The sequence below is a fragment of the Aphelocoma coerulescens genome, chromosome 2, assembly GCF_041296385.1.
Source record: "Aphelocoma coerulescens isolate FSJ_1873_10779 chromosome 2, UR_Acoe_1.0, whole genome shotgun sequence".
Taxonomy (NCBI): Eukaryota; Metazoa; Chordata; class Aves; order Passeriformes; family Corvidae; genus Aphelocoma; species Aphelocoma coerulescens.
The window spans coordinates 119,516,867-119,541,402 of NC_091015.1; the positions used below are offsets into that span (position 1 = coordinate 119,516,867).

At 42.2% G+C, this 24,536-nt stretch overlaps 2 protein-coding genes across 4 annotated transcripts in view; one reads left to right on the top strand and one right to left on the bottom strand.

Annotated features, from left to right (window-relative positions):
- Positions 1 to 6,239, top strand: part of CABLES1 (Cdk5 and Abl enzyme substrate 1) — a 71,894-nt gene extending 65,655 nt beyond the window's left edge. For both annotated transcript variants that reach the window (XM_069004611.1, XM_069004613.1), the window contains 3 exons: positions 289 to 395; positions 1,314 to 1,521; positions 3,098 to 6,239. In XM_069004611.1, coding sequence (XP_068860712.1) covers positions 289 to 395; positions 1,314 to 1,521; positions 3,098 to 3,238 — 456 coding nt within the window. In that variant the 3' untranslated portion in view covers positions 3,239 to 6,239. The remainder of the gene's footprint in view (positions 1 to 288; positions 396 to 1,313; positions 1,522 to 3,097) is intronic.
- Positions 6,240 to 16,324: 10,085 nt separating this feature from the next.
- The window catches only part of TMEM241 (transmembrane protein 241), a 60,465-nt gene continuing 52,253 nt past the window's right edge, over positions 16,325 to 24,536 (bottom strand). For both annotated transcript variants that reach the window (XM_069004618.1, XM_069004617.1), the window contains exons 14-15: positions 23,226 to 23,290; positions 16,325 to 19,818 (exon numbers count right to left, since the gene is read on the bottom strand). In XM_069004618.1, the coding sequence (XP_068860719.1) occupies positions 19,758 to 19,818; positions 23,226 to 23,290 (126 nt within the window). In that variant the 3' untranslated portion in view covers positions 16,325 to 19,757. The remainder of the gene's footprint in view (positions 19,819 to 23,225; positions 23,291 to 24,536) is intronic.

Sequence of the window (24,536 nt, forward strand, 5' to 3'; positions counted from 1 at the left end):
ATGAGACTTCTCAGGTAGGTTTCATCCAGCCACATAGATCTTAAACTCACTTTTAGCAATACTTGGAGGATGCTAATGAGGTATGTATTGTTCAAAGCTTGTGCTGAACAGGTCACTTGTTTTGTCAGTCACAAATAAGTAGATGCCTTATTTCAGAATTAATTTTCCTGTCTGCTGAAAGCATTGGGACTGACTGGCACTTGTTTGGCATTCCTTGCTTCTGGGAGAATTGAGTGATCTTCTTTGTTACAAACTAAGAGAGTAATTCTCTCCTGACATGTGTTACAGACCACGGTCATAGACTATGTGAAGCCATCTGATCTCAAGAAGGACATGAATGAGACCTTTAAGGAGAAGTTCCCTCACATCAAGCTAACCCTCAGTAAAATAAGAAGGTATGTTGCAAAGCTTGATAAGGCTGTGACGTGATGCAGGTGTCTCACATGTCAGTGCAATTCCTGCTGTACATGAGGGGAAGCACAGCACTGATTGATCTTCCAGGAGCAGTGACCAGCAGAGGAGCAGAGTAAGTCAGATGATTGCTTTGATTACTGGGATGAGCAAACAGGATAGAGGAATGTGCAAACACACACTGGTCAGGTGTCAAACACAGTGTCTAACAGCATGAGGATGAGAGCTGGGCATGCACTATATTAAAATACCCAGAAAAACAACACAACAGAGTCTCTAAGCTCTTGGCAATTAGCTTAAAAAGAGACTGAGGAAAGAGAAGTGCTGACTTTTGTGTCTTGGCCAGAAGCAAAAAAAGTAGTTGGCTTCACAACAAAGTTGTAATATTCCATCTCTGTTTCCAGTGTAGCAGGCTAGACATATTGCTCCGCTGAAGTAATGATAATTTCATTTGACCCTAGTGGCCAGAAGGACACTGAGCCACACTGCTCTGTAACCAGAGAGTGCTGTAGTACATGGACAGAACTGTCAGTTTGGATTTGACCAACCATAACCAGCAGCAAAAGCTGCATACAGAGCACCAGTAATCAAAATGTTGTTACTAAACAAACAGTATGCAGCACAGGACCTCTGATGAAATATGTTGCTAAAAATGTCAGAGCCTTTTTGGTTGCTTTTATAGCTTGACACAACTGTCTGTTGGGGGCAGTGAGGGGGAAGGGTGTTGTAAATATGTGCTGTGAAATGTGCCTCCAAAACAGCACAAAGATATCTGCCCAGTAAATTATGTTTTCCCTTCCATTTGACTAAGCAGGAATCCCTGTAAAGCATGGCTCTTGGGGTGAAATGAGAAATGCTTTAAAACTCATCTCACAGCATACTTGTCTGGTCTCTTTACTCAGCTTGAAGAGAGAAATGCGCAAGCTTGCTCAAGAAGAATGTGGTTTTGAAGAGCCCACAGTGGCCATGGCCTTTGTCTACTTTGAGAAGCTCGCTCTCAAGGGGAAGCTGAACAAGCAGAATAGAAAGCTTTGTGCTGGAGCTTGTGTTCTTTTAGCAGCCAAAATTGGCAGTGACCTCAGAAAACATGAAGTGAAGCATCTTATAGATGTACGTATCCATAGGTTTCCTGTGTTCCATCTACATAAAGTGCCAGTGTGTGGTCTGTGCAAGCCTGTTTGCCAATGGACATGCTCTCCTTCAGGCTTCCAGATGTACAACCAGCTAAATATCTTCTTTTCTTACACATTTTTGTGGAAGTAGTAGTGATCAGTGTCACTCCAGAGGCGTGGGAAGCTTTTCTGATGGGATAGAAGGCCCTGGTGTCAGATACTGAGAGGTTTGCGATGTATCTGACCATCATTCTGTCAATACAAGGCAAAAGGTGAACCCTCAGGAAATTAATTTTGCTTTTAATTATGTTGTCAAGAGTTCCAGTAAGGATTCTCCTTTGAGAATTAAGTATAGATACTAATTTCAAATGGAGTCCAATAGACATTTGGATTTCTTTTATCAAGTTCAATGTTTAGGCAAGAAAACCTAAGGAGGTGTTCCCATTAGAACACCTCACTCTGGATGTTTTTTGTAGAGTGAGGGGTTTGGTCCTCCAGCCACTCCATATGAATGAGGTAACATGGGGGAGTGTTAGGAGATAATCCTCTGCAAGCACCGAGGTACCAATCTGATTTAATGCTACAAAAGGTTAGGTCGGTATCTGGGTATGTGGCTACAACCAGCTCACTCCGTGGAATAAACATGGGATCATGGATGGGGGGCAGGATGGGCCTCATGCCCTCCTGCCACAGTCACAGAGCTGGGTTGGCAGTCAATTTGTTAGGAAGCCCTCTGAATAACCACAAGAAAAATCGGCCAAGTGGGAATTGGAAGATCTGGCCTCTCTTGCTATCTTGAAACATCGGTCCATCCATAAGACACATTGAACTTTGCAGTACCCAGTGGGCAGAGAAGTAACAAGCCAGGGAGATCCTAAGAAGAGGATGAGGGGGGAAATATCCCTGAGCAACTGGTTTCCTACTTGTAGCATCCAAATCCAGTGAAAACAGCAGAGCATGTGGGAGGTTTAGTACATTACAGCACAAAACCGACTATAAAACCCATCTCATCCCCCGTGAGGATAGCAGTTTCTATTACTCACTGTTCTTGTGGTTACTGCAGATGACACCTTCTGCCTCTGAGGTATTAAGATCAAATTGTGGCAAAAATCATTTCCCCGATAGGGCGTTGTAGTACAGTCTAATGCTGAGAGGAAAACTAGTGATTTCAAGTGGTGCAGGAAATTTATGGACAATTACAAGATGCATGTCTTCCATTACACAAGTGATTTTGATGTTTGCGTGAAGCCAGGAATTTCCTGTTGCTGCAGTGGTAATCACTGTGATCGGTGGGATGTATCTGCTGGCAGTGGAATGAGTGAAATGACGAACATGTCAGAAATAGCATGGCTGGCTGAGCTTTATGAGTTCATCTTCACAGTAAGGATCCGGTACATCCAGTTCACACAGCTCTGATTTTCTAAACCTAAGGCTGTGCAAGTTGATCAGGACAGGAGTTCAATGACAGCAGCACGTGTGTTTTGAATAATGTCATTTGTGGAAAGCACTAGAAAGGCAAACCCTCATTCCTTTTCTTTTTAATTTGTTTTTTTGCCCCTCGGCTGTGGCTGCAGAAACTGGAAGAGAAGTTCCGGCTGAACAGGCGAGAGCTGATCGCCTTCGAGTTCCCGGTGCTGGTGGCCTTGGAGTTCGCTCTCCACCTTCCCGAGCACGAAGTGATGCCGCACTACAGACGCTTGGTGCAGAACTCCTAGCGCTGGCTGCCCTGCGGGGAAGGGGCTCCTGACTGTTCCCGCTTGGCTCTCGGAGCCACAGTAACTACTGGAAATGCAAAATCAGACTCCTAACACTTTGCGCTCTCTCTCCCCCCAAAAACAGTTTTTCTGGCTACATACAGGAAACACTGCATCGACTCTCGGCTTTGATGAATTTATGTATCATTACTTTCTCAAAGCAGGTGAATACTAAGCTGTTGGTAAATAGTTCATGTGCTGAAACTGGGTGGCAACTGACCCTACCTGTAGGGACTACAGCTATAAAAGTAGGCAGAAAATAGAAGGGCAGCCTCCATGACCACCCCTCTCTCCGTCACACAAACCCTGGAAGCCCACTGAGTGCATTCTCGTAGCGCTTTTTCTACAGACCTGCTGCAAATTCCAAGAGGACTTCTTAAAGTGAAAAAGCTTTTAAAGAAGATATCTTCACTGTGTCAAAACGAATGTGCCAATCTATTTTTGTATCAGCAATTGAAAGTGCACTTTTTCCTGTGGGGTATTTGTGTGTGTATCCGTGTGTGTGTGTGTGCGACACTGAACTGATCTTAGTCCAGGTGGTGGGCTTAGCTGTTTCCAAGTGTATCAGTTACTGATGGTGAAGATCAAGGTGACCTTACACGTTTATTTCTTGAAAAACATAACTACTGGAAAAGTGGTAAATGGGATCATTTTTGGACACTTGGGTTTTTTTATTCTCTGATCTTTCCAACATTGTACCTTTGAAAGGATTACACTACTACTACTGCGAGAGAAGGATCAGCAACTGACCTTAAGTTTTCAGTCATGTTTGTGGTGAAGATGAAAGCATTAGTATAAGATTTCCATGTCATGTTTTTTAAAAATATCTTGTGTTAAGCCACATGCATATTTTTAACCTTCGCACTTTTCCCACTGTGGAGATGGTTAGACTTGCACTCTGTAGTGTTGTATTTCTGTGCTCTATGTTAGAGTGCGTAATAAGCACATTTATTGTGCTCTATCTTAAAACAGTGTTTTATTAAAAAAAAAAGAGTAGGGCTCAGCAGTATAACGGGTGTCTTCAGGCTCCAACAGCAGGGGCATCAGCCATTATAGTTTTAGGGTTTTAATTAGGATTGACTGTGCAAAACCTAAAATCTGTGCCCATTGAGATTCAGTTCCTTTAGACATTGCAGTACTGGAGTTTTACAGTAAAACATCTTGCAGCTTCCCTGGTTCTGACTGGACACCCAGAAAGTTTAAAGGCTTTATCCAAGCTCCTGATGCTATATCCACACTAAGCTAATGCCATGCTGATGGACATTGTTCAACTGCTGTTATCATGTGAGATTCCACCCCTGTCCAGTCTTCTCTTGTGCTGGTTCACTTAACAAGCCTTGCCCTCAACGTGCCCCACATGGATCCACTAAAGTCAAGTTATTACATTTGTGGTAATTACAAAATAAATAATAGTCTCAACTGTGAGATTTCAGCTGAAGCCTTACCTCTCTAAGTTTGGGAGTGCTTGCTCAGAGTATGGAAAGGGCTTGTGAGCAGAATGTAGAGAAGTGGGACATATCAGAGGATGCAGACACACTAATGCTTACTTTCTTTCACTCTTGCTTTAATCAGTTTTATTATTTCCTTCAGTTAGGCCAGGAAACGTCCAGTTTCTTTACCAGCTTTGACTCCTTTAAATTCTAGTATGAAAAAAGCCTGCATACAATTGCTATACAGGATCTGGAAAGGTTACATGTCGGGACAAATGGGAATTTGTTTGATGCTATTGCTCTCCCCTCATTCTAAGGGGGAAGGTGACTATGCTAGCTTACAGTTATTATTAATACTTACCTGATTACTGATATAGATACATTCCAGCAGGATTGGGGAGGAGGGAGTAAAGAGAAAAGTGTGCACTTAAACCTTCCCAGTGTAACATACTATGTCACTGCAACCCTTGCATCGCTCAGCCAGCTGCAAAGTGAGGGGAGGGGGGCCCTTGACAGAACTCTTACTCCCTCCTCCTCCTTCTCCTTCTCCTGGCCCCCTCACAGCCGAGGAACGGTGGAGCCAAGAGCCTGGAGCACACCTGGAGCCTGCTGGTTTATTCAGACCAAAAGGCAGTGGGTGTAGTGTAGACCTACAATCCAAAACAGTTTGTGGGTCAGCTAGGAGGGCTTCCACCCGTGGTCATATCCCTTTCCACCCAAATTGTGTATATACGTTCAGCATTTGTTTCTGATTGCAGAGATCTGTTTCTAATAGTGACCACTCAAGGCTGAGCAGAAGCTTTACCTTTCTGTGTAGGCTTCTACCTTTTGCTTTTGAGTCTGATTTTTTTCTTATATTGCTTTATAGCATTGCAGGGAAAAAGCAAATTGTGATTGCAAGATGCAGACTAAAGAATGACAGTCTTACAGTAGTCTTTAGAGACGCTGTTGAATCATGCTGTCACATCTTTCGTCTTCTGTGCTGCTACCCAACCCTGACCTACAGTTTACACAGATTTCTGGGATGAAATCTGATTGCTGGAGACTTTCTGCTTTTCGTTGTTATTGCTGTTGTTTTGGGGGCAGAAAAGGGGTTCAGAGTGATGTTCAGTTACAGTTTGAATGTGGAATAAACACTTAAGGTGGTGATGATGTTGCACTGTTCACTTAGGAACGTATATAAAGCCATATGTTGCTAGATCTCAGAGCACAAAGCTTGGTCAGTACAATTATGATTAGGACAATGGGCAGGATCTGCCCCCCTTTTCTGCCCAACCCTGGGAAAATTCAGGCTGAAGAGGTAGAGAAAATCTGTACCAAACAAAAAACATGTTGATTGTTTTCCTTTGTCTTACATGGCAATGAGTGTTGATTTACAAATGATTTTAGGTTCAACTTCAAATAGTTTGGGAAAATAATCCATTCCATATAACTTGTTCTGTTTTGAAATTATATACCGTATACTCTACCATGCAGAGTTTATTCCTTTTCTAAAAAAAATAAATAAAAGTTGTAAAAAAATTGAAAAACACGGTCTCTTTTCCACCAGTGACAGTAAATTGTTCTATCTCTCATCTGTATGTGAAAGTTTGGTTTTGTCTCCCTCTGGGACATAGAGCTGCTTATTAATAAGCCAGTGGTGGGATTGCCAGAGGACCTTGGCCATCTCCTGGCGTTCAGCTCCCTGCAGAGCCCTCACTTCAAACATCTTCCCTCCATTCAAGATCATAACCTTCCCAGACCATTGTTGGGATTTTAAGCCCTTCTTTTTGGCAGCACCTAAAACTGCCGAAAGCAGATTCTCTGAGTCCCAACTGTCAATATGCCAAAGGATGAGGCACAGGCAGGCTCTTCAGCACTGTGTGTATCTCATGACCCCTTGTTCACAGGAGAGTTCAGAATATGCTACTTTGGTTTAGTCCGGGTGATGGTAAAACTGACAACCAGCCCACGTGCCAGTTGTAGTTCACAAGCAGCTGCTTCCTGTTTGGAGCTTGGAGAGTTGTGTTTTGGACATTCATGTGTTGCACACCCAATTGCCCACCATGTTGTTTGCATTCAAGCTATATTTTTTTACACCTATGACACCCCCTAAATCCAACATCTCTCTAGGTGGTCTCATCAAACACACCCATTTACTTGCATTTTCATTCCATGTTAGTCTATGAGAAAGGTTTGCCTCCCTCCCTTTACCCATCACTGCAGAGACTCACAAGTTTAAATCATGTTTGTGACAATAAAAACATTAGCGTGATTTACACAGACCCTAGAACATACAGACATACAGAAAAATACTTGGCAATCATTTTCCTAAACTTATTACTAAATGGCAGTGGCTTATTTGGGATAGTTTGTAACATATCTAAGTGGCACAATTCAAGCTAATTGCTCCAGCCTCCTAAAATAAAGAACTCACAGCCTGAGACTTCTGTGGAAGCAGTGAGGAGTGGTTTGCTAAGAGATGATTGCACCTTCCCACGATGCTAAAGGATTTTGGCACTGGGCCCCACAATAAACATGTAAAAAACCACAAACAAGGTAAAAGTAGTTGAACGAGGTGAGAGACTGAGCAATCGGAGTAACAATGCCAACATCACTAGCTGAGACTGAAATCTGTCCCAAGTTGCATCTTTGGGAAGGGAGGGAGTGTGGGAAGCAGATTTGAACTTAATTTGTTCATCTCGTGTTGTAAACTCTGTACCAAAGAGGGAGAAAAAAAGAGGCAAAAAACCATCAGATGCATCCTTTCACAGAATGTTGTATGCAGAGCAAAAAGGCCTTCATGAAATTCCTAAACTGTGGTGCTTCCACTGACTTCATGTGAGCCTGTAACGGCCAGAGACCCCCACCTCAGCCAGGCACCTGATGGTCCAGGTGAGCTCAGAGGAGAGCTCTTTAGTCACTGAAAAAACCAGCAAACATAACACCGTGCCCAGACCCCAGCAGCAAATACCAGGACCAACGGAGAGAGAGGAGAAGCAGTGCTTATTGGGTGGTACTGGGAAAGAGCAGGAACTGTGATCCTGGAAAATGGCCTGCACCCCTTCAAAGCAAGGCTGGGGTGGACCAAGAATTTGCTCCTGACTTGAGCAGCAATCACATTCTCCCCTTAACAAAACCTAAATACTGGCTGCTATCATAAGTTGCCCTTCCTACATGTTCATCTAGCCTGTCATACACCCCTTTCCATAGTCTTGTTAAACATCATCTTAAGCCAGCCAGGACCCTTGCCTCTGTTACACTGTTTAGACAGATGTTCCAGGACTTAATTCCTCAAACCTGAAGAAGTCTTCCAGTTTGCAGTCAAATTTCATTGGTGACCGATTTTAACTTTTTGAACTCATGTCAGTATTTCATCCAACTTGAAACTGAAATCTTTCCCCTAAGTGAACTCTGGGGTATGGTGCTCCTTAGCAGTAATCCTTAACAAAGTTCTGGAATTTAGTTAAGACACTAAAAGGAGAAAGTAGAGGCAAGAAAACCAGTCCTCTCCCAGGGGCTTCCAAGTGTAGTGAAGTGTTGTCTTGCTTAACATCAGTGCGTGCAACTATTGGGGAAGAAGCTGTGCAAGTCAGGTTTTCACAACCACTGATGTGAGACCTAAACTTTCCTCATTTTCAATGCACCAGCAGCCGTGAGCTAGCCTTTTTACCCTTGTATCCCTTCTTTCACCCAAAGGGCAAGTTTCCCTCTTCACCATTGCTTCCCTTCACCAACAGCTGGAGACTTGAGAGTTGACTGGGAGAGCAAAAGGATGAAGAGGCAGATGGGTTTATTTACAAACCAGTATTAAATCACCCATGTTCAGAAACAAAGACTGATTTACCAGGAATAGATCCTGTTCATTGATGTAGGAGAGGAATATTGGGATTTTCTCTTCAGTCCTGGGCTGAGCTTTAGATAAGCTTTTCTTTAGGCTGGAGCCTTCCAGCAAGGAAATGTTTGGAGACATCTAGACTAACTCAAGCCACCTGTTCTTCCCCTCTTGCTGTAGCACTTATGTTGCCCGCAGGGCTGAACTTTGCTGAGTTTTTACAAAGGACAAAGGCAGAGTTTTGCAGCATAAAAATGACAGGCATAGCCTCAACTTTTAGTCTGTCACACCAGAAGACTAAAAGAACCCAGTTCTGGTCCCTAGATATCTTCCCATCTGTTTGTGTATCAGGAACCCCTGGGAGTGCATGGGTCTCAGCTCTTTCTCCTTATCTCACACTTCTCCAATCATCACATACATCCAAATTAAAATAAAAAGGAGGTAAGGTGGCAAATTGCAACATATTTATAGAGTGCTAAGAAGAGAGCAAACTCACCAAACACTAAGCACAAGATTTTCATGCTGGTTTTCTCCCTTCTTGCAAGGAATGCATGTGGCAGTCCCTGGCTGGGGAGGCAGCACACTCGTGATGGCCTCCCCCAGCCCTTCACAACTCAACATGCTCTTAACTAAGCAGCCACTCTGGATGGGGAGGGAAGATAACACGCCAGGAATAGATTCAGAAGAATTGCAGAGCTGAACAGTCTGATAGGCTGCATGAGGGAAGGAGGAATGGTTTGCAAAATCATAAATACCCAGAAAACAACGGGAGGCTGTGGTTCCTCTTGGTATTTTTTGTTAGCAACCAAAGAAGCATGAGTATTGGGGTGGGATTTTTGTTAAAAAAGATAAAAAACTAATGAAGAAACAGTAGCTATGAAGCTTTAAAAAGTTTTTTCTCATCCCACTCAGGCAGAAATGACTGAATTGCTACCATCTGAGTTGGATTAATGGTCTAGACCATGCTGTTTCCCCAGTCCCTCCCCACTTGCCAGCACACCTGTAACCAGAAGCCTGAACCCCAGACACCTTCACGTTGCCCTGCATCTGTGAGTGCGAGCGCAGCCTGTGAAGCAATTAACACCTGCCAGTTAAACTGCCTCATGCAGTCCTTTTTAATTGGGAAAGATGTGGTTCTGTCCTCAGTGCAGGGCAAGAGCTCATGGTGGGCCAGGCTCCCACCTGGATACATTGGCTGCTGCTTAGTTGCTTGCTGTGGTAAGACCTGGCTGTGCACCCACCCATACCCATTCAGCTTCCCTTGAACAGAAAACCCACAGCACTGACAAGGGAAGCAAGAGGTCATCACCACAGCTGTCCACGTGACACCCCTAGAGGAAAAGGGAGAAGGAAGGAGAACTGAAGCAGTGGCCCACTCATCATTGTTGTCATTATTGTCAGCATCATCTTCACCTTCATCTCTTCTTAAGAAGTGGGCTTCTCTTCTCCCACCAACTGTGAGAGGACTAAGAGGGTGCTGAATGAACAGCATGGTTGAAATGCAACCATTAGCAACCTTCCTTCTGCCTTCAAGGTCTAAAGTGAGCTATTCAAAGAGGGCTTAGTCTGAGCTCTGACCCGCCACGATGCAACCCAGGCACTGACTGCACTGGGGCTCCTCATGGAACACAAGTCTTTCAGCAAAACATCAAAGGACAGACTTAGACATTTTAGGTGGACCAAGTCCAACACATTTCCAAACAGTATGTTGTGGCGATGTCAGTCTCTTCTAGTTGTGAGCATTTTTTCTAGTTAAATCTAGATCAACTCCAGCTTAGAAGCAACCCCAAGGCATTTACATCATTTACATGCAGATCTTCCAAAAGCACAGCATGTTTTTGAAAGCTCAATATTTAATGCCTTCTTCCAGAGCAACATTCTCCCAGCTATCCTGAAACATACTCCCATGAGCAGCAGAGACTATGGCGTCAACATCTGGGGTTGTTTCCATGGGCCAGGGTGGAGATGCACACAAAACCAAAACCAGGACTGCAAAGTGCTCATCTCCCACAACAGCCTGGGAGGTTCATTAATGTTTTCTGAGTACAAGACTCTGCAAGCTGCCATCTGCCTATCAGGGTGACCTGTATCTGTACAGAATGGAGGTGAATTAAGACAACAACCCGCATAGAAGAAATAAAGAAGAAAAAGAAATTTTTTTTCTGTCTAGTACATAATCTTTCATTTCCTCAAACCTGAGAAATATCATGCCAAGTCAGACCTCCACCAGTCAGCAGAGCATAGGAGGCATTGCATTCAGAGGTACTTTCTAAGGAACTCAGATCAGAATTTAAATTATGGATCATGCAGATGGATTAAGAACTAGATCCCATTTCCGGGTTTATTCCTTGTTACGTGCTTTTCTCTTGAATGCTGCTGTTTAGGCATCTTATTTTCCTTCCCTCCCCCTCCCTTTTTTTTTTTTTCACCTTTTATTATTTCAATAAGCACACAGATAAACAGAAAGAAGCTGATGCAGTGCTGGAAGTTGGGTCTGCTTGACTCTTTCACATGGTGCATCCGGAGCTGCAGACTCCACCCTTCGTCTGATTTATTTTAAAAGCCTGCTGTGTCCATTAATGGAAAATTGGACCCTTTTCAGGCTGTGATGGTGTCCATGGACAGGAAAATGGAAAGTTTCAGATTAAAGCTGCAGGGGACCAGGAAGAAAAATATCTGGAGAATTTAATTGATGGTGGCAGTGCAATAATTGCAGACAAATATTAAAGAAATGGCAGTCTGTGACCCAAAGCAGATCCCTGGGTCACAAGGAGGGGAGCATAAACATCTGCAAGGCCACAGGGCTGAGAAATTAAAATATTCCTTGCCAGCAGGAAGTTCAAACATTTCACAAAACAGAACACATAGGATAGAACCACTATCACTGTGATGTTACATTTGCTAACCATCCAAGTTATTCACCTCCTAAAGATGTGAGACATACCTGATGACAGCCGTCTGATTTGAGAAAGTGATAGGAATCTTGGAGACAACATTCTGCAGTTTCATTAGAATAAACAGCTTAGAGAAGTCACCTTTACTGAAAACCTGATCAGACACTGGAGAAGCCCATCAAGGCACATGGAAAACCATCTACCCCTGGGTTGCTGCTGCCCATGGAGCAGAAGACAATGAATCAGTGAAGAGACTTTTCAAATCCCAACCAACCTTAGAGGCTAGCAATGGGATTTCTAGGGGGAAAAATAAATACATTAAAAGCTGTAAAACCAAGCAGAATTGCAGCTTTTAAACCCACTGATTGGTATAATAACAATACTGTCCTCATATGATGTTTTTTTTTCTTTTTTTAGCAGTTAACAGTGTAGCAATAAAGTAAAAGCATAACTGTAATTATGGCTATTTATATAAGACTACTATAGAGTACAGGAGAAGATAAAACCAATATGATGAAATGGAAACTTAATGTATTCTACAAGCATCCCCCTCGCCCCCCCTCCCAAATTCCAAAACCTTAAAGAATGCTCTAGCTGAAATCGCATGCCATACTCTTGCTTTATTGTTTGTTTTTAAACTGTTACATGATGATAGAATTCTATAGCAGGAACATATTTTTGGAGTTGTCAAAAATATTTCGGGCTACTTGGTACCTTCCTATTAAGGCAAGACAGCCAAATCTCCAGCCCATGAAAGAATTTGTCATGAAGTGAGCTCGTGACTTTCAGTCTTTCAGAGAGACCAACATGAAAGACACTGGCTCTTTAAGAGCATGTTCCCCTCTCTCCTTTCCCTAAGAAACACAAACACTTGCAAAACCTTTCCAGTCTTTACCTTTGGATGAAACGATTGCATGGACTGGGAGCTGGTGCAACATAATATTCCATTATTTTCCTCCTCCTAGATGAAGTCACGGCCTAAGACATTCCCATCAGCACAGCCATCTGTTTACAGGAGCTGTATCTAGCCTGAAGCCCATACAAAGTGAGGTGAGAGGAACATGATTGATACAGCAGATTCAATATGCATCAGTTTAAAAGATGTGGCTTATTAACTCACGGTGCAGAACACCTTCCTTCAGTGAGTTACCTTTAGTCTAGAAAACTCCCCCTGTTTTCCCATGATCTGTTGAAGCCCCAGACGCTGGCAGCAAGAGGTTACACAATCATCTCAGCTGTTTTCCACTGCATATACTCACTCCTTTAAAACAGGCTTTCCATGGTTTCAAAGAGGGGTTTGAACCAGAATGGTGCCTTTGTGTCATGTTTTCAGAAACAAGAAGAGCAAAAAAACATGAGAGGGATTTTGAAGGGAAAGGGGAAGTTATTCTCTAGCTTTTACAGCACTTTTTGTAGCAGGAGGTTAAGGGTTCCTCTGTCAAAATTTTCAGTGGCACTGCCTTTGCAATTCAGCATTTGCTCTGGTGAGCTACACCGCTTCTCTCCAAACATTTCTGAATCACAGAGGGTTTGTTTTATGGGTTTGTTTGTTTGTTTTAACCCAAAAGAAAACAATATAGTTGAGTTTTTTCCATCTGAGAGACTGCGGTAAGCAACTTACCCATACAGACGGCTATTCACAACAAGAGCCATTCAATTCTTTGCTCAGCAATTTTAATATTCCCCTTTGAATACAGCTGAGCCACATGAAATTCTGTTGTGTAAGGCTCTCCTTCAAAGTAGAGATTTATTTTCTTTGGTAACAGCTCATCAAGTCTTGAGGCTACAACCATCTGTGTTAATCTCTGCACAGTCTGTTCTTATTCATCATCAATAATACGACCAAGGAGCACCCATGCTGAAGACAGTCTGAACAGACAACTGTAATAAAGAAATAAAAGCTGCCTTGCTGAAATTTTTAGCTTCTGTGTCTATCCTACATCCTAATTCTTTGACCATAACTGGAGACATCAAATGAGGGAAAACAATTAACTTCACCCCAAAGGAACATAATGTTTGAAAGAAAGTTCAACTATGTTTTCTGAGTGGCCATTATGGGAGTGATTTGCAGACCTCAGGCTTTGGCAGTGGGACAGCCAGCAGCAGAATGGCAAAGAGAAGAACTTGGATGCTGTTTGCTTCTGCCTGCTTATTTTGTCTCTTACACTACATCTGTGGGGATGTTCTCTACTAACTGCTGAAGCTTCCTGCACAAGCAGACCGGGTCGCTCCACTGCTGGCAGGCAAGATCCAGGGCGATGCCTGCAGAGTCACATAATAGCGTTACCTCCAGCTTGATCTCCACTGACACCAGAATGGGGTTGTCACTTCTGTTGTTCAGCTCAAATGAAGAAACTCACTGTAAGGGCTGATCATGCTGAGCATCCTTGGCAACACACTGATAATCTTTTTCCTGGCATTGGACTGCCCACAGGCTTGCAGACTTACAGGCATGAAGGGTCTCAATTAAAATTTCTTCTGTCTGCTCAAACCTGAAGGAACTTAATTTGCTACCTTGTGAACTTGTGGTGGCAACTGGTGCAGGGACTCTTTCCCTGAGAAGACAAAGAACAGTCTAATATCTAGGCAATCAGTAAGGGAGAAGTGACTCCTTAAGAGATGTTTTCTGTGACTTGTTCGAAGCCAAAGCTCATCCCTTGGTGTCCCAGAAGGTATGTGACAGAGAAACAGCAAAAATCCCTTCTGGTTCCCATCTCTAGCCAGGACTAGAGGGGACAATTAGCCAGACTTGCTTGGTCTCCACAGCTTTCAAAGGAAGGTCTGAGAAATATTTGCCTTGAGGTGTTTCCAACCCCAGTCAATGAACGCTTTCTGCTTTTGTGATGTGACTGCTAGTTACAGCCACACAGTTCTTACAGCGGGCATCTGCAAATCCCCAAAACATTTCTGCTTAACAACTTCATGCCTGAACCACAGTCCTCTTAGCCGAAACTCCAACCCTTTTGTTAGTCTAACGGGTGTCAGTGATACTCCTGTGCTTATGCATGGCAAACAGCATTCCCAGCTCTCCACCTTTCCTTTCCATCTTTGTTGCCTAATGACCAGTTTCTCAATCTGAATAACCATTTCCTCCAAACAACATCAACCCTTCTCCTTATCAGTTTCAAAGGGGTTGTGCTGGTTGTTTTATTCAGCCAGCTTGCTCCAGGCAGGTGCTGTTCTTACACAGTGTCACAAGGCACTGGTTGCCTGCAACTCCAGCATAAACAAACTTGTTGGTGCACCAGCTTTCCCCATCGGCAGTGGTACAGAAATCAGAAGTTTAAGTGTAAACAGGGATCAAACTCCTACAGGAAAATGGGCCTTGCCTTTGATTCCCAAGCTGTACTGGCCCTCAAGTACTTGAACCAACATGAATCTTAGAGTAGAGCAACCACTTCTTCACCAGCCTCACCTATAAATGTAAAAGTTTTCCTCCCTCTCAAAGTGATGTTTGTCAGGAGTCATGAAAGGTACAGGACTGCTGATGGCAGACAGGAAGCAGAAAAGCTTGAGCAGTCACAGGGTCTCTCACAGTCACGGCTGTGAACGCAGTTACGGGATTTCACCCATTACCTGGCAGGGGCACAGGGAGAGATTGGCACCCATTTCACAATATTCTTCTGTATACAGCCTTCTCTATATGGGCAGCAAGTTCACAGCTGAACAAGTTCTGGGCTATATGTTTTCAAATCTTTGTGACAGAACAAAAGACAAAATACACTAATCATGCTTCCAGTGTGGCTTTCAAAGGGGTTTTGTATACCATCAAATCAAGAACTTAACGTGCCATCTGGCTACTTCAACCTACTGTGGAAGCCGAGACAGTTACTAAAAGGTAAAAGAGTAGTGTAACTTGTTCCCATCACAGATACTAAAGAGGAGGCAGACTCCCCATCTTGGTGATCAAGATGAGAGCACAACTTTTTAACCAGCATTATTACAAAAACCAGTCCATTTTCTAGAAGAAATCAAGGCTTACAAAATGACACTTTAGTTTAAAAAAGGGTTAAGCTTCTCAAACCAGGCAAATAATATGGAAATAGTTACACAACCTTCATAGGCTCCTCTAATTCCTTTTTGGGACTAAACAGACATGTATTTGTAATACACCCTAATTTAAAAAAAGCAAAACAACAAACCCACAAAGAAAAGCTCCAACCCCCACTCCCCCCTAACCTATGAATAAGAAACACATTTTCAGAAGCAAATCTCATCCCATTCTATCTTCTTGTACAAAAGTATTTCAGTCCTAATTTTTTTCAATCCTGCCCCCAATCTCCTTCCCCTCACCCACGCCTTCTTTTCAAACCAAATGTGCCTGTCCCTGTGTCTATCCTCTGGAACAGGATTAAAGTTTCACACTGAGCCTGCTGCCTCATTCACAGTAGCAGATGATCTGTCTGAAAGCTGTTCATTCAGCTCTGGGCAAGGCAAATTTGTTATGGAGTTTTCTTCATCTCCCTTAGCTTACAGGTAAAACAATGCTGGAGGAAACCTTTCCTCAGCATTCAGTACAGCTCCCAGCAACTAACTGCTCTACAATACTTAAAAGAGCATCCTTTCCAAAGCATGATCTATGTTGACATCACATTACTTGAATTCTTCAAATCTTCTTGTTTGAGGGTGGGAAACAAGAATGTAAATAAATAAATAAATAAATAAATATACTTATGCATCAACTCAGACATAATAGGTATTACAAAAAGTAATGGTAGATCAGAATTCTATCCCTTACCAAATGTTTTAACAGGTCCAGAGTTTCTTTTAAAAATAATTTTGAAGGTTTTCCTATTGGATTTTGCTAAGATCACTTGCTCTGCAGATTTTCAGCTTCAGTATTGAAAGACTGGCATAGATTCTCTGCCAACACAACGCAGCAATAAGCAACAACAGAATCACTTCAGTGTTAAGAACCAGGTTCATTTAATTCATTTAGTAACATTTTCTGCTGGAAGCTATGTTACAGCAGCCAGATTGTTTCAAAATAGATTCCCTGTTGCCTGCATTTTTGTAATCCACTTGTAGTCCATATCCAGCAGCTTTACTCTTCGAGTCTTCTTTTGATGGCACTTGGCTTTAAGCACAGGCTCTTTATGATGAAGGCCAGCCACATGCATGAGTCATGCCACTGCAGTGGGTAATACAAGCCTTTTCCCAATTACTTGGTAAGAAAAAAAAAAGACACTTGGAAAATAAGTGTAAGCAAGGTAGGATCAAAAAAGGTATGACGTGATTCAGGGCCTTCTCTGCCAGTGGTTTGATCAAAACCAGTAGATGTGAAAAGGGCATGATGGAACAGCCTCCAGCACCTGCTGCCTCTCAGAAAGACCAGCAGACTCCAATTTTTCTCTCTAGTCTCATGTGTTGACAACCCAAGAACAGTAAATTCCTTAAATTATGGATACCAATAAATCTGGAGGGTTTTGTATCAGCTGAGCTACAGACCCACCGCTTTGCATCCAGGCATTACTTGGTGTCATTGCTTCTCTGCAATGTAAAGGAGCTCCTCCTTCCTTAGAGCTGTGTGTTCGGCACTTTGTATTTTTGACCGACTGGAAAAAAGTTCAGTTAGATATAAATGGTGCACCCTTGCATATTCCTGCTCTAAATTACTTAACATAACTGTTGACTAGTCTTGCAAGAGCTGTTTTAAGCTTGAACTTCTGAGGTTTTCGGCTTTGAAGATCACTTTAACAACCCTGAAGTGTGTTCTTTATTATGCAGCACCCCTCCTTCTGTGGCAGGGCTGAATTAAAGACCAGGGTGCTGCTTTCTCAGGAAATCGCCAGGTTTGCTCTTCCCCCTCCCCTCCAGTCCCCAACCTCTGCAAGCAGCCAGTAGGTTCTGAAGCAGGTGGGGGTTGGTTCAAAGGGTACTTCATTTTCCCAGTTGTGTTCGAAAGAGAACCCCAACTTCACTAACTCTGGTTCTTTGATTTGCTTGTGTGGCAACCAATTTAAACCTGCACTTTTTACTTACCTCAAGCAGAGTCTTAGAAATGCAAGCACATTGCACTAAGGCACAAAAAAATGCAGGCAGAGGTTAAACAGTTCAGTGTTGTTTAATACACATAAGTTAAATAAAAAGGCAGCTGCCTTACTGTGCAGGGGTATACTAATGCAGTATCTGCAGGGACTGAATTCCCCCAGAGCCCAGACAATATAAATATGCCTGTCACAGCTAAACAAGCTTTCTACAGCCATCCAAAGATGCCCTCTGATCAAAGTGCTACAGCAACTCTGGCTGCTGGTTTGGCCTCTACCTTTCCACTGAGACCACAAGAAAGCAAATGGGTGTTCTGCTTTGATAAACTGCTATGAACAGCACAGGCAAGATAGAGGAAGAAAAAAAAACTGTACTGCAGCCTATCCTTAAAAGTTATGCAAGAAGAGAGGTACACGATGAGCTTTTCCCACAGCAAAGGCTCCAGCTACGATTGCAAAACCTCAGCAATCACACAGGGACTCTTCCATGAGGTCTTCTAGGGTCACTATTCACTCCAAAGTCAGCAGAAAGGTGGCACGGCAAGGATTCTACTGTATTGCCACAACTGGCTGGCAGAGAGAGTTGTCTGGGGAAAGCCAGAATGCTGCAGCCATCACTCCCAGCACTGTCTGAATTTACAGACTGGAATGCCATGAGGATCCATGGCTGGCTGTGTCATGGCTCACTGGGTGTGAGTATGGGCCCAACTTCCCATGTGGCTCATTTTGGTTTCAGGACTAGGGCTCAGGTTTGAGCATTTATTTTTTCATGCTTGTCCCTCCCTCCCTCCCCCTTTCTTCCTAAACCTGAGTTTTCCACCTGGCAAAACAATGGCTCACTCCAAACTCAAGCCAGAGTGGGACCCAACATGCATAGACAACATACCAGTATAAGGAGACTTTTCATAATAAATTGAGATAAGCTTAGATACAATATAGACCAGAGTACTTCTCTTTTAAACTACAGCATTTTTTTTTTTCTGAAAACCAACTAATCTTTATCTAAAACTCTCCAGTCATAGAAATTGACTGCAAACATTTGTAAAATTTATCTTCTTTGTTAACCTATGGTGTTTTATTTGGAATTAAAATGTAGCCATATTTTCAAGCCCATCTGGTGGAATTTGTTAGATTGAAGCAGATATGCCTCTGGTAACTGTAGCCTTGTAGAAACCATGTGTGTTGTCTACACCAGTCACCTAGTGTCTATCTACAGACAGATATGCACTTCCTAACAGAGCAATCTATTCAACAAGGATGTGAGGGCAGCCCTCTTTCCATTGACTATGAAGAAAACTTGGTCAACTTAGATTAAGGGACTACACTTTACATACCAAACATCACGTGAGACAAGTCCCTCTCCTCATTGAAGATTTGTTACCAAGTTCCTTTTACCATGTAGACCTTTCCCACAATCTTATAAACTCATCATTTAACATTATTTTCACATAGATTGGAGGCTGTAATATATCAAGACTTATTTCTAACAGCCATTAAGCAACCAGAAGTGCAATTATTTTAAGAACTCTTGAGATTCATTTCCTTACACTCTTTATGACATTCATTCAAGGTTCATGTTCTTTGTTTCCTCTTGCAATAATTTAAGAGACAAACCACTGCTGGGAACAGTACGTGTCCCTCCACCCCCTCCAGCTGACAAAAACTTCCAGAGTTCAAGAGAAATTTCGGAGAATGGGAGAGGAAAAAAATTCACAAAGTGCAATCACTACAGATATTGAGATTTATTGCTGATTTTCGCTTTCTGCAAAGCTGTCAAACTGCCACAGTTCCAGAAGGGGATTATCTCCACAAGCCCCTTGGCCTCAGTCCCTGTACCAGTTCAGACAACTTGACTAGAGGCCTGTGTGGCAGCTTGCCGCTTACAGAACAGTTGGAGGCAAAATCCGTCCTTCCAGATCCTGAATTTATGGCAGGATCTGGGCTCTGACATTGTTTGGTATGACCTGCTGCCTGCTTCAAACAAAAAAAACCACCGGGGGCATCCAGTGGGGAATGCTGCTTTTCCTGAGTTTAGTTCCCTATGCAAGAAGCTGCTACTGAGTGGTTCTCACACAGAGCCATCAGCATGAGACAGTGCAGTTTTTCCTTTACCACATCAATCTGATATCATTTGTCTTGTGCTTTGAGGCAAAGGCTCCTTTGCCATCTTTGCCAACTATGCTGCTCCTTTACCAGCACTATTAATAGCATAGGTTTTTTTCTTAATTAAAAAAAATACAATAGATCCCTTTCCTCATGTTTGGTTGCACTTCTTCATTCCTGCTGCCGCAATTTTTCATGATAGCTCTAGGCTGCAAGTCAGCTCTTTTCCAGCTGCTGAGGTCTGGTTCCTCTTTATGTGCCTGTCCTTTCAGTGTAAACAAGCAATGCTTCTCCAACTCCACCAATCACAAGGCTGTAAACAAAGTATATCACAAATTTAGCATCAGGCAGATCCTTCTACTTGATACAAAAAAGATATTATTTTATCTAAACACATTTCAACCTAGAAACAGTAACCCAGGTGATTTTTTTCATTTGTCTTTAATGAAGAAATGCTGAAATCCAAAATATCTTATTTAAATGACCTCATCAGAAACTACCTTTCCTGTGTTTTAGGGCTGGTGGTATTCAGTGAAAATGCACAGACAGGAATCTAAATACAGAAGGTTGCCCCTAGTTACAAGAATAGCTGCTCACCCTTACACTAGTAAGAATAGGAAAGGAAGGCAAGAGAGTCTGAACCTCATTAGCTTTATGATTCCCTCTTGCAATTTCTGTTTGTGTTTTGTCCTGAAAACTTGCCACTTGACAACACCAGGAGGAGATGTAAAGCCAAGGTTTTGGGGACAAGGGCAATCTGGGAAAACCCTTTTGTGCTGGGGTGATCCCACTGGCATAGTGAGGCCAGTGGAAATTCCTGTCTTTGCCTCTCTTGGTGAGGAGCCTGGTGAAAGGAGCTGCCCCAGCCAAAAAGGCACATGGGCCCAAGCACTTCCTTCCTATGCTGCTCATGGCACAGCAGTGGCTCTAAGGCTGCTCCCCAAGACTCAGCCTAGGAGCAGGACTCTGAGTCAGGATGAATGGTTTTACAAAAACCTTCACTGAAATATGCCATCAACCCACTCAATGCATGCAACAGTTAATAATCCCTAAGTCTCCTCTGTTATCTCTCACAGCTGACAGGAGTATGGTAAGATGCCGACTCTTCTCCCCTTTTATAACAATGCAAAGCTAAGTGTACTGACCTTTCATCTTAGCCCCATGGCTTAATTAGCTTATGAAACAGAAAAGCTCCTTACTGAACTTTATAAACAAAACAAACTTCTGTTAAGTTCATGTCTAAGAGTACTCTTTTTTTTTCCTTGAAAAAAAAAAGCATGTAAAGCCGAAGGCTCCTTGGTCTAATAGCATTACATTCACTTAAGTCTTAGCTCTGGTGAGCTGTTTTAAAAACCATATAATTGCCCTTGTTCCAGAGAGGAAAAAAAATTGTATAACAACAGCACAACATCTTATAATTACACAGTAAGCAGCCCTGGAAAGTAGGTGCTACAGACAGTCTGGGATAGTCCACTGGCGAGACAGAATAGCTTTGGTGTGGAATTACCAACAAGGAGCAAAAGGCTGCAAGCTTTTCAAAAAGATTTAAACCACTGAGTCTGGTCACCTGCAATCGGTAACAACTTCTGAGTGCTTTTTTTCTGGAGAGGGTAAACCCCCATGTCTTATTTCATCTCCAGTTATAAACACACCCTATGCATTAATTCCTTTGGAAGCTAAGGTTGGATAATACATTATTTATCCTAAAGAGAAAAAAACAAAACCAAAACACTACATACAGAAGACCTAAAATCTAAAGAGCCTTAGAAATTTTTTTCCTGTTTCTACAAACGTGTTGTTTTATAATTTTTTAACAGAGACTTTAAAAAATAAACCTGTTTCTGACATACCATTCTAAAAATTAGACTGGCAATTATGTACAAAAGACAGTAAACTGCCCAGCCTCGTTCTGGAAAAAGATGCCTGCACCTAAACTGCTCTTTAATACCATATGTCTTACATCAGAGAAGAAGAATCCCTTTCTGAAGGATTTGAAATCTTGGGTATCCACATGACCATACAGTCCAAATTACTAGGCAAAAGGAAACCATTGTTACATCTTCAAGATGAAGCAGAGCAAAAACCATGGCTAAATGCCAACCCTTGATTTTACCTTCAATTTACCATCTGGCAAATCCTCCAATTTCTGTTTATAGCGGGGTGACAGCTAACTGCATTTGCCCATTGTTCAAAAATTAACATATGATATTGTCCATGACCACACTGGAGCAACACTAAAATCCTCAGTGATTAATGTTCTCATGAGTGCTTTGCAGCTGCTATCATCCAACAAACTATTTCCAGAGCTTTGCTGATAAGCCAAGGCACTGCCAATGCACAAGCACTAACAGAATTAACATTTAAAAAAATAAATTAAAGAAATTGTTTTCTTTTTGAATTATGACAAAGTCTAACAGTGGCCCATGGGCTAAAGCAAATTTTCTTTTAAACATACAGGTGTGTTCATCATTTATAGAAGTTTCAGTCCATATAGGGCAGATGGTATGTGTGCAACTATATGGGTCTGTGTGCTCACATTAACAAAGGTACACATTAATTTTTAGTGCATGTGTCAGTGAATACAGACATATAATCAAAGCCTAACTCTAGCACACACATGACAGACCTGCACAAACACATGTGAAACATGGTGAAGAGCAGCAAGTTAATGGCATAGACCAGGAGTGTTGAGGGTGCATTGATATTGGTTAAGTCTCTGACATGCACAGGCTGCATGTATTCCTAGAGCTAAAAAAATTACACAACTTACTTTAGCATTTGAGATGACATGTGCCTAAAATACAGATAGGGATGCATATTCACACATAAGTAAATGGGGCCAGTCTGAACTGGAGATTCTCCTTTCTCTAAGACTCTTATCACACCTGAAGAAAGGATATGCTAATTCCATTCAGTGAAGAGATGAATATTTAGGATGGCAATCAAACTGAATGAATCACGAATCAAGTGGAAAAAAAGAAGCCTAAAGCTTTTCAAAAGTAAGTAGATTTTTATTTCCATTAACAAATCTGTCCTCAGAGACACATGCCTCACCCCATATTGAGATGTTATTTGCCGGGTAGAAGCATTTAGGAGCATCAGCCATGCTCTGTGATTCCTTTTCACTGGGTGCTATACAAACATAGATCAAAATCACTTCCTTTCACCAAAGGAGTTTGCACTCCCATCCTTTATATTACTACCTAAAAAATTCATATTAGGTGATTTGTAATGTGTGCCCACGCATCACAAAATCCAGATACAGCTTTGGAAAAAGTTTATTATCATTATTTTTCTACTGTTTTAATTTTATGCATTCACAGTTTACAGTATGTTAGGAAAATTTGAATGCACCCTTTTGGTTAAAAAGATGTTGTCAGCAAACCTTGACTCCTGTGTTTTACTTCCAGTTCTGCCACTAAATTGCAGCATGACTTCAAATGGGTCATTTATTTGCTTATTGGATCCATTTTTCTCACTGTAAAATGTGCTGAGTGAATTGTGGTGAGGCTTAATGTCCAAAATGTCCGTGTTCTCCCACAGAGGCAGAAGAAACACTCTTCTATTACTGTACTGCATCCATCACTGCACACCTGGTTCTCCTTACATGCAAAATAATACTGACAGCAATAGAACTTGACATTTAAAAGTATTTCCACATGAAGCACTGTGTGAAAATTCATCTTTACTGTTAAGCAAAAAGCTCATGTAGGCACTTACCAAGAAATTGTAAGTACATTGGCAGTCATGACAAAGAAGAACGGTGATAAACTAGCAGTGATAACCTGTTAAATTGAAAAGAAGGAAGAAACACTTTGTGAATTTGTGATATCACAAATGAAAAGTGAAATACTTTTGCTGAAATTTAACTCCCATGCATGCAGTCATATTTTTTTTTTCAGTTGGAGAAGATAGTATGATAGTCACACATCACAGTTTGATTTTGACTCCGACAGAACCAAGGACACAGCAGAGGCAGGGCAGGGAAGCAGAGCAGAGGATCCCTTATCACATATCCTAGCCAGCTTGGCCTAGAAGCCTGCTGGCTTTTACTTGCCCACAGCAGACTGGGGAGAGCAGTCGGATCCCAGGTTTGGAAAGCCTTGTATTTCTGAGGAGAACAAGAGCTTGAAATGTGTTTATAGGTGTAGAAAAAACAAACAAAAATTAACAGGGTATAGGGTAAAGAAAAATATCACAACTTCAGTAGGTTTATATTATAAATCTCTTGTTACCCCCAGGTGTCCTGAGTAGAGAAGCTAGAGACAAATGACTTTAGACTTTCCAAGTACTGATTCCAGAAGCAGCTAGATCCTGACATACAATGGTTTGTAACAGATCCCTGCCTCAGCAGCTATGGAGCTACCACATCTGCAGCCTGCGTGCAGTTTTGGATGTTTTGTTGCCAGATGGATAATGTAAAATGGAAAGAGTTCAAAGAACAGTGACAGAGTCATTAGATGGGGGGATTGATTTTCAGTCAACAGTTAGGATAAGCAATGCCTGTGGGAAAGGAAGACTTGGTAGTGGTTTACAAATACTTGGGAAACACAAGCACTGAGGAATGAAAGGAACTATTTAAGTTAATACAAAATTGCCCCAGGAAAAAGATGAAATTAAGAAACAAAACATTTAAACAATTATCAGCTAAGATTTCCTAATCATTGTTTGCCCAGTTGACTCCCAGGGGAGACAGCAGGAACTTCATTCTGTAATCTATTACTTGTTAAAGCATTATTACATGTGCAGTAGGGAAGCAAATGCCATTTCAGTGTAGATTCTGTGCACCAGAGCTTGGACTAAGAGTGGGTTAGTCAATACCTGCTACATTTTTTAAGGCTACATGTTAAAAGGCAGGCTTTGAATCTGTCTGGAATATAATCAGCGCAGGACCACAAGCAGCAGTGGCAGGTGAAGAAGAGAAGGTTGTGTGTCATCTCTCCAGCCACACTCTGAGTTAGGTGGAGAGGGGACAACAATCTAAATGGAGCAGTGAGACCATGCAATGGCACAGGAGCGAAGGTGTTCAGT